General features: G+C 36.6%; 1 protein-coding gene across 2 annotated transcripts; it reads left to right on the forward strand.

The window, feature by feature from the left end:
• Nucleotides 1-270: 270 nt before the first annotated feature.
• Nucleotides 271-10,119, forward strand: LOC115954266 (protein GrpE-like). Of its 2 annotated transcripts, none has more exons than XM_031072174.1 (3): nt 271-704; nt 8,687-9,205; nt 9,921-10,119. In XM_031072174.1, the coding sequence occupies exons 1-3, from the start codon at nt 423-425 to the stop codon at nt 10,023-10,025; spliced, it is 906 nt and encodes a 301-aa protein (XP_030928034.1). In that variant the 5' UTR covers nt 271-422; the 3' UTR covers nt 10,026-10,119. The 2 variants fall into 2 exon arrangements, with proteins under 2 accessions (XP_030928034.1, XP_030928037.1); XM_031072177.1 differs by having other exon boundaries at nt 272-704; nt 9,911-10,054.
• The last annotated feature ends 172 nt before the right edge of the window (nt 10,120-10,291 follow it).

Below are 10,291 nucleotides of genomic sequence, written 5' to 3' on the forward strand. Positions count from 1 at the left end.
AGAAAAAGAAAAGAATGGATATAATAGCATGTTAATTTCTTGAAGTCAAACGCAATTACAATTTTGTTTCTTAAAGAATTATTAGTTTTATAATCCTAATATTTTTAAAAGAATAAAAATAAACACAACTTTCATTCTCAACACTAAAATTGTTTTCATATAAAAAGAAAAAGAAAAAAGAAAACTAGACTTTTTCAAATCAAATAAAAGGAAAGAAAAGAAAAAGAAAAATCTGGGTCAGGAGTCCAACCTAAGTCCGACCCACTAGTAATCAACTACCGAACTCTTGAAGTTTCTGAGGTTTCCTTCATCCACTCAAATGAAGAGCATAGGCGCTGTCTGTCTGTCTGTCTGTTAGTTTTGTGTTTCCCTTATCTCTCTCTCTCTCTCTCTCTCTCTCTCTCTCTCTGAGCTATTCAGCAATGGCTACTGTACTCAAAACTCCAAGCATAATCCATGCACCCTTCACGCCACGCACTTGTTCCATATCCTCAAAATCCCCAAAACCCTTTTGCGTGTCTTTCAGACACAGTACCCCCAGACCTTCGCCTTTAACTTCTCTCCGGTTCTCCCACCTACCCTCCTCCCTACGCTTCGTCAAGTTCGTTCCTTTTTCTTCCTCCGGTGAAACTGACACCACTGAGACCCAGACCCAGACCCAAGAAGAGGTTCAAGAACCTCAGCAGCAACAGCAACAAGTCCAGGTATTCCATTTCCACTGTTGTTAATTCATTCATTGTGGTTTGCTGAGTAAGTGTTAGAAGACTGAAAAGAAAGTAAAATTTTTGTATTGTTAATTCATTCATTGTGGTTTGCTGAGTAAGTGTTAGAAGATTTAAAAGAAAAGAAATTTTTTGTATTAGTAGAAATTGGGTTAGGTGTGTGTTAACTTGATTGCATTGTTTGTATTTGGTGGCCAGAAATTGTGTGGTATCATCTATCGTTTGATTGATTAGATTAGGCTGTTGCCGTCGAATGTGAAGTTGAGGCTAATAGAATTTTCTATTGATAGTATTTTCCTTACTATGTCTCTAGAGAATGGAAATCAATAGTGTAGATTTGAATACATAGGCTTTAGACATAAGTTGGGTGTGACACAACTATCTACTAGGTTCTTGCAATATGCAGTTCGGAATGTGGTAATGCTGGTTACAATGGACTTGTCCTAAATTTTGCAAAACCATATGGGGTGTTATCAGCATGGAGTTTCTAACTCTTAAAATCTTCATATTCCCATTTCATCTGATTGAAAGGGACACATATGAAGCTCTCGCTCTCTCACTCTCTCTCTCTCTGCATTTTTGTTTTGCATGTGTATTTTGTCAGTTGAAAATTGGATATATCACTCAAGGAACTTCAAACAAAGTGCTGTCAAATGCTGGAGAACTTTCTATTTTTATTTTATTTTTTTCCTTTTCCTTTTCCATACTTGAAAAAAGGGGAAGGGGTTGACCAGTTTGTGGAAGACCCTGCTTGGGCATAACCATAGCAGCACTTATCCACTGAGATGTTTGAGGGACCTAGATGGGGGGATAGGGAATTGCAGGCACTGCCTCAGGTGGGTTTAGCCATAAATGAACCTCATCTCCATTGGGTTCTCAGTTTCATTGGTTAGTGGGTTCAGTCATTCCTCCCACTTGTAATATTTTGGAGTATTGAAATATTAGAGGTGGGGGGTATGGCATGCTTGATGCTTCCCTTCATTCAAAAAGTCAACCTGATGTTAAATTCTTCTCATAGTTTTTTAATTCTCTTTGGAAGAAAGGTTAGGGCTCAAAATTGACTACCGTTTGATAAGATGGGGATAAACAAGGCAACAATACTGATTTTTGAAGCAAAACATTTGCAAGAAAATTATGGATAGAGGTTGTGTTTAAGAATTAAAGGGTGGTTTGATAAGTTATTTGATGCCTATTTAGTAGAGAAAGGACATGGTGTTTTGGGTGACGCAGATTGGAAGCTTGAATGGGTTTTGATAGTAATCTTGATGTCGGATCTTTAAGAATTTGGTCATATTCAAGGGGTTCATGGTTAATGATTATTATAGAATCATAGTTGGCGATACTATCTATGGTTTCCCTTGGAAAAGTATTTGGAAGCAGAAGATTCCCTCTAGAGTAGCTTTCTTTGTTTGGACTGCTGCCTTAGGGAAATGCTTGACGATTGGTAATTTACGAAAAAGGAAGGTGTGGATTTTGGATTGGTGCTACATGTGCAAGAGAAATGGTGAATCGGTTGACCATCTCTTCCTTCATTGTCCTATTGCTATGGATCTATGGTCTATGGTCTATGGTTTTGGGTTTATTTGGAGTAACTTGGGGGTTATGCTGCATACTGTTTTGGGGCTGTTAGGGTGTTGGCAAGGCAGCTTTGGTCGTCATCGAAATGGTTATATTTGGTCCATCATTCCTCATTGCCTAATGTGGTGTCTTTGGAAGGAGAGAAATAGTAGATGTTCTGAAGATATTGAGCGATCTATTCTGGACCTCGAGCTATTCTTTTTTAGAACTTTAGTGGATTAGTTGTTTGCTTTGCAAAAACAATCATTCCCTTCTTTTATTGATTTCCTAGACTCTTGCAATTTTTGTATTTGATTTCTTGACCCCTTGTACACTCCCTGTGTACTAGAGTGTTCCTTTTTGATATCAATAAAACTTATTACTTATAAAAAAAAAAAAAGATTGATTCTTGAATGTGTTGATGGTTTTTTGGTCATTGGTGTTAAAATAGGCAATAGAACAAGAAATAAGATAGATAAAACATTAGGCAATCACACCTAGATTTTCCTAAGTAATCAAACTTAGTTAGAAGGCAATCACAATCTCAAAGCTTAAAATAAGAAAGCCTTTATATAGGCTGTTGTTATATCCTTTCCTAGAAGGACTAGGACTGTAAATAACCTATTGCTAGGATTACTAATTGTTAGGGTTTTGGACCCTAGTTATCACCAAATTAATCAACTTTTAACCAAATAATTAATTAATTAATTATGTTCTTGATTAAAATGATTAAAACATCAAACAAGCATAGATCACATGAACACCAAGAATGATGACTCAAGAAAACTTATGAAACTGTGGTTTCATAGTGAAAAATCTGGGGAGGTATTAACCTAAACAATTTTCAAGGCAACATTTCACTAATAGAATCAAAGTTTGTATAATAGACTTAATCCTAAATTTATTGCTACCTCATGTAGTACTTATTGGTAATGACCACACATAGCTTTGAAAGAAAGCTCGCTCTAAGGTAATTGTGACAAGAAGGTAAATCATGACAGTAGTTATGAGAATAATAACATAGAAGGAAGATCAATAGGCACATTAGTAAGAAGGGCATAAAGAAAGAAAGCTTGCTCTAAGGTAATTGTGTTACCGTGTGAAAGAGGATAAAGATTTGCACCCATGATTTTGTTGAGGAGACGTACTTCATCAGTAAAGCCCACGGTTTTGGCATTGGCATGATTACCCCAAAGGCAGTTATGGCCACAAAACCGATTGAGAACTACATCCTTGTCAGGATCATTCTCAAAAGTATAATCCAGTTTAGTAACATGAGGAATCTCTAAAGCATTAGCAATTATGTCAGCATCAATATAGAAAGTATTTCCACGTATGGAGACATGGAAATGTTTCTCTAAAAAGTTGCAATCAAACATATTTGCATAGAATTCAGGAATAAGAATAGCAGGAACAGGAGGAAAAATAGAATACAAATTCAACCATCATTGTTGTTAAAAAATATGTGGAATGATAAGGTGTCTCAAGAACCCGTATATGATCAATATGTGGAATGATAAGGAGCAACACATCCAGCCTATACAAGAAAGGAAATCATTACATATTGCAGCCAAAGAAGGGGAAAGCTAGTCCCAAACCAATGGTCAAAATGAAGAAGGTTGGATGCAAGAGCATCTACATGGCTGCTTACACTTGCAGCCTTGACACAAAGCAGCAACAAACCTTAATCTCTAGCATGATGCAGCAGCTTAATACAGCAACTAATGAGAATGCAGATCAATGAAACTACTAGATCATATGCATATCTCCAACAGTTTCAATGTGCATCATTTGATGCCCTGTCATGCACCAGATCATCTTACAACTAGCCTCACTTGAGGACAAGTGTGTTCCAAAGAGGGATAGTCCTAATGCAGTTCATTTTTAAATCTAGTCGTTTACTAGTGCTTATGTTGTATGATAAGTAGATCCTTTCACTTGTAACAAAAAGTTAGTTAATTGATAGATTGTTAGTGATAAGTGCAATAGCCTATTAGTTAGTTAGAGATGTTTGTCAGGCTTTGGCCAATCACATGGCAGCCACATAGTAGGTTCTTGTAACTAACTTTCTAGCCAATTAGCAGCTTGCCTATGTATCTATAAATAAGCAAGGTTGCCCTCATTGTAACTAGTTGAATTTGAATCCAAGAAATCTACCTATGAGGTATTATTCCAAGAGTGTGTCTCTTGAAGAGCTAGTTCATTTTTTCTTTTCTCTAAGCGACTTAGCTTTCTAAAACATCTTTTGTTTTCACCATTTTTTCCTCCATCACTCCCCACGTCCCCTCATTGGAGTAGAGTAATTAAATCCAACAAGGACGATAAAGGCTCTAACTTCCAATCATGCATGATTCTGATAAAGGCTCTAACTCCCAATCATTTCCACAATATTGCATAAGATCTACTACTGAGGCTTCCTTGGCACATGTAAGACATATCAAGTCCACAAAGGCCTACTTCAATGGAAGATCATCACACCATAAACCATACCGAAATTTAACATTTGTTCCATCTCCCACCTTAAACTGAAGGTAACGTAAAAAATTTGTCGCATCCCGTCTTATATATTTCCAAAGTCTAATGCCATAAGTGCCCTTAAAAGAAGTAACTAGAAACAAAGTCACAAAAGTGTCGTGTATATACTCTAATTTCTAGAAATCAGAATGTGTCTAACATGTCATGTTGACATTATAAGGACATCCCAAGTCATACCCAGTGCATAAAACTCTCACTTTTGCAGGGCCTAAGAGAGGTGACTAGTAGACAACCTTACCCCCAATTTTTTTGGAGAGGTTGATTCCAGAACTCAAACACGCAACCTATCACTTTTGGTGGAAGATACTTGCTATCGCACTAAAGCCCAACCTCTATTATAAGGAGATTCATATTGAAAAAAAAAAAAAAAATGCCACATCAGCAATTGTTATTCACATGATGATAAGCCAAGGTAAGAGTAACATTAAGGAACTTTTATAACCTCGAAGGACTAATTTGAAACAGTCAATAGTTCAAAGATAAATTTGGTCCAATCTATAACAAATAATTAGGGTCCAAAATCAAATTTTGACCATCATTTTATATTTACCAATTTACCTAACACTTACAATAGTAATGGTCAGGGGCATGCTAATCACTTGGCTGACTTTACCTTCAAGTAACAATGTTAAATACTTAAACTCTTGTGAGAAAATAGTTGATAGATTAAAGCAGTAGAACATACCAACATGTTGATTAGGCATTGGAAAAATGTAGCAAAGCTATTGGGGAAATGTATTTGTACTGCAATAGTCTAAATAAGTAACAAAAATGATCATATACGTATTGATCATATACGGGTTCTTGAATGCATTCCCCTCCTCTATTGTCCTCTATTAACCCCCCCTTTCTAGCAATCTGTGGCCTTGTGCCTAGCTTCTCCACATTTGTAGCACTTAAATGTAAATCTTTGTGCTACTTTAGGGACTGGTTTGACCGTACCAGAAGTTGAAGGCAAGCCTGCACTGTCAATCTTGAAAGGCTGTGCACTGCTAGTAGTTGGCCTTCCTTGAGTGCTGACTTGGGTACTTTTGCTACCACCATAAGCTTGGAACTGTACAAAAGCTTTTCTTGCAAGTTGCTTCTTAAATATCAAGACTCTATTGTAAGCTTCAGAAACAGACCACAGTTGGTGCATAGATAAGGCATCTTGAATTGGTGGTTTAAGACCACTCAAGAACCTTGCAACCATCTGCTCTTCACTCTCATTTAGGTCTACTCGAGCTACCAGTTGATAAAATGCCTCTGTATACTCTTCCACACTGCCATGTTGTTTCAAATTATGCAGTTGTTTGTACAAGGATTGCATATAATTGAAAGGCAGAAACTGGTTTCTCATTTCTACTTCATCTTGCACCAATCTTGGATCTTTCTTTTACCCCTCCTAACTCTTTGAACTTGAAGCTGTTCCCACCAGGCTGAAGCTCTCCCTCTCAGCTTGATAGAGATCAATTTCACCTTCTTGGAATTTGGTACCTCATGGAAATCAAAGATTCTTTCCACTTGGTTAAGCCAATCCATGAATTCTTCATAATTCGAGCCACCGTACAACTTAGGTAACTCTATCTTGATGTTTGATTCCCATTTTGGTTATCCTCTTGGAGGGCCGGGCACTTGCCTTGGAATACCCCCCCTTAGGCTGACCAATTGGGTTACTAAAGTTGCTGTGACTGTCAGTTTCAGCATCTTTAGCAGGTTCATCATCATTTCTAGGATGATAACGCTGGTTTCTTCTCACTTCCTCAGTCAAGGCAGCAAGTTGCCCCCTTAGCAGCTCCACAGTTTGCTCCAATGTCACCTGGGGTTCTCCTTCTTGGTGTGGTTGCGGCTACTGCCTGGGATGAACCTGCACCTCAGGTTCATGTGCTGCAGAAGCTTTCTTGTTCCTTCTATTGTAAGCTATTGGTGCCATCTTCACAAATTCTTAAGCTCACTAGTAGAGGATAAGAAAATGAAATCAAGATAGGATCTTGATAGGTTCTTGATGATAGAAAATGAAGAAACAAATTGCAAACGAACTTGAATCCTAAGGATCTCAAGCTTTGATACCAATTTATGATGGAGGAAAAAATAGTGAAAAGAAAAGATGTTTTAGAAAGCTAAGTTGCTTAAGGAAAGATGTTTTAGAAAGCTAAGTTGCTTAGAGAAAAAAAAGAATGAACTAGTTCTTCAAGAGACACACTCTTGGAATAATACCTCATAGGTAGATTTCTTGGATTCAAATTCAACTAGTTACAATGAAGGCATCCTTGTTTATTTATAGATACATAGGCAAGCTACTAATTGGCTAGAAAGTTAGTTACTAGAATCTACCATGTGGCTGCCATGTGATTGGCCAAAGCCTAACAAACATCTCTAACCAACTAATAGGCTATTGCACTTATTACTAACAATCTATCAACTAACTAACTTTCTGTTACGAGTGAAAGGATCTACTTATCATACAACATAAGCACTAGTAAACGACTAACTTTAAAAATGAATTGCATCAGGGAGGATAAGCTTTGTTTGAAGCCATCTAAACAAGGGGGTTTTGAGGTCAAATGCTACTATGGTGCTTTGTTATGTAGTAATCAACTTATCAAGCATTCCATTAATTAACTTAGCTTTTAAATTAACCTAGTTAGAACTAACTAATTACTAGGCTATATATATATATATATATATCACTCATGCTAAATTAAACCCTAACTTTAAATTATCTTAGTCTCACATTAGGGTTACCTAGGGTTAAGGTCGTAAATGGTGTGGGGCACCACAATGTTTCCATTGAAGATGTGACTTTTCCTTGGAAGAGTATCTAGATGGCTAAAATCTCAACTATAGTCGCCTTTTGTGTGTGTGTGTGTGTGTGTGTGTGTGTGTGTGGACTGCAGTATTGGGAGATCTTGATAGTTGACAATTTGAGAAAAAAGAAAGAAAGTATTATTGTGATAGATTGATGTTGTATGTGTAAAAGGGATTGGGAGAATGTTGATTATTTACTCATTCATTGCTCTATGGCTAGGGAGTTGTGGACTATGGTCCTTAGTCTTTTTGGGATTAAGTGAATTATCAATTATGCCTAAAAGCGTTATTGAATTATTAGCATGTTGGCAAGGTCATTTTGGTCAACATTGGAATATAGAAATTTGAAGGGAATTACTATTTATTTAATGTAATGCCTTCGGAGGGAAAGGAATATTAGAAGTTTTGAGAGATGTGACTATTTTAGACCTGAAATTGTTTTTTTTTTTTCAGACCTTCTTTTGAGTGGATGTCATCATTGGGATTACTTTCCATTTCCTCCATTATAGATTTGATTGATAATTGTACTTTTAGTGATTGATGTTGAGGTACCCATACCATACATCCTGTGTACTTGGGCTACACTCCTTTTTAATTTTTTATTTATTTAAAAAGAATATTTTAATATTTTAAAATATTAAATTCAAGTGTCTTCATGTATTTTGATTTTGAAAAGCTTATGGTATAACATGCTATGCCAACATTATAAGGATGTGCAGTTGTGTACAATAAATGTCTGTTATATTTGCAATTGCTCATAGTAATGGCAAAGCAAGGTAACAATTACATATCAAAACTTCAGGGACTAATTTGAAGCAATTAATAGTTCATGGATGAAATTGAAATTTGAATTTGAGTCATAGGTTAGGGACCAAAGTCATATTTTGATCTAAAATTGTTTGTTTGGTAACCTAGGGTTAATTTAACTTTCCAATCATACACTTGGATCTATTAGTAACTTTCTATTTTTTAACTTGATTTGACCATGTACTTATGAGTATGCATCTGCATGTTTGACAGAGTGAAAATTTCAAGTGTTTAATTCCAATTTCCTTATTTTCTTTGCTAATAGATTTATGTAACAGGACATTGTGGATGGTGCTGCTGGCGTTGAAGATGTTTCAAGTGATGATGATGTTAATGGTGCTGAGGAAGTACCTGCTTCAGCCATTGTATCTTCACTCCAGTTGTACAAGGAAGCCTTAGCTAGCAATGATGAATCCGGGGTTGCCGAAATAGAATCTTTTTTAAAATCCATTGAAGAGGAGAAAATAAGCCTTGAGAGGAAAGTAGCTTCTCTGTCTGAAGAACTGTTGACAGAGAAGGAGCGAATTCTTAGGATTAGTGCAGACTTTGACAATTTCCGGAAGAGGACAGAGAGGGACAGACTTTCACTGTTAACAAATGCTCAGGGGGAAGTTGTGGAAAGTTTGTTGCCCGTATTGGATAACTTTGAGAGAGCTAAAACCCAGATTAAAGTAGAGACGGAGGGGGAAGAGAAGATCAACAATAGTTATCAAAGCATATCTAAGCAGTTCATAGAGATACTAAACTCACTTGGTGTTGTTCCTGTTGAGACAGTAGGAAACCCCTTTGATCCATTGGTGAGTTAATGGCTCTTTTCACCTGTAGTGTATAGGCCCCTTTATATTATATCTTGTGGAACTCGTATCTTTCTTTGGCTAATATAGAAAATTTTTAGCAGTAAGAGTAAGTATTGAAGACGACAACATAATGGCACTGTTGTTGGATAAAGAAACCAACCAGTCATAATTTTCATTAGAATATTTTATTATTAGACCCACTTTGCCCTTGCAATATTCAGAAAGTGTAAGATTCTTCCTGATGAGCATGATGTGTCCTGATAACAAGTTCATACCTGAAAGCCATATTTGTCAATTGGCATAATGGTTGTCCTATCTGATCATTAGCTTGACGCTGGTAAACCTACCGAGTTGGCTAGAAATGCAAATACTTAGTCAAGTCTTTTGACAGTTTCAGGTTTTGTGAAGACCTGGATACCTTTTAACTGAAACCAGGTCTTGATTGTATGTACACAAAAGATATAGGGGCATGAGTGTGTGTTGACGAGAAGGCAACAGAATCACACTGTTACATAAAGCAAATGGCAAAGCATCATACCTTTTGTTAGATTATACTAGTAATGGAGCAACTCTTCTGTTACAATATCCAGGAAGTGTAAAATTCTTCCTGATAGCATGATATGTCCCAATGATCAAAAAGCTCATATGTGAAAATCATAGCCCTACTTATCAATTGGCATAATGGTTGTCCTATCTGATCATTAGCTTGATGCAGGTAAGGTACCGAGTTGGCTTGAAATGTAATCGTGTACTTGCTGAGCTTTTTCGAACCCTTAGTCAAGTCTTTTCAGGTTTGATGAAGACCTGGATACGCTTTTAACCGAAACCAGGTCTTGATTGATTCGAGCCAGCTCGGTGAGTTTAAGTGTTATATATCATGTATACACAAAACACACACAATGTGTTGGGTGTGTGCGCTTGTGCACATGTGAGGCATTCAGTTTTTACTGTAGCTTTACATACCTGATGGAATATTAACTTTGGTGGGTATAAAGTTGGTGAGACTTGTAAAAACTTCATTTACATTACTTAGAGATGATGATTCTAATAAACACAATAGCTTTGTTATTATTTACATCGTTCTAT

The sequence above is a fragment of the Quercus lobata genome, chromosome 7, assembly GCF_001633185.2.
Source record: "Quercus lobata isolate SW786 chromosome 7, ValleyOak3.0 Primary Assembly, whole genome shotgun sequence".
NCBI lineage: Eukaryota > Viridiplantae > Streptophyta > Magnoliopsida > Fagales > Fagaceae > Quercus > Quercus lobata.

Excerpts from the sequence above, each read along its gene's own strand:
- LOC115954266 (XM_031072174.1), top strand. The coding sequence starts at position 423 with ATGGCTACTGTACTCAAAACTCCAAGCATAATCCATGCACCCTTCACG. Across the intron at positions 705-8,686 it reads AGCAACAGCAACAAGTCCAG|GACATTGTGGATGGTGCTGC; the intron begins GTATTCCATTTC and ends TTTATGTAACAG. Across the intron at positions 9,206-9,920 it reads GAAACCCCTTTGATCCATTG|GTAAGGTACCGAGTTGGCTT; the intron begins GTGAGTTAATGG and ends AGCTTGATGCAG.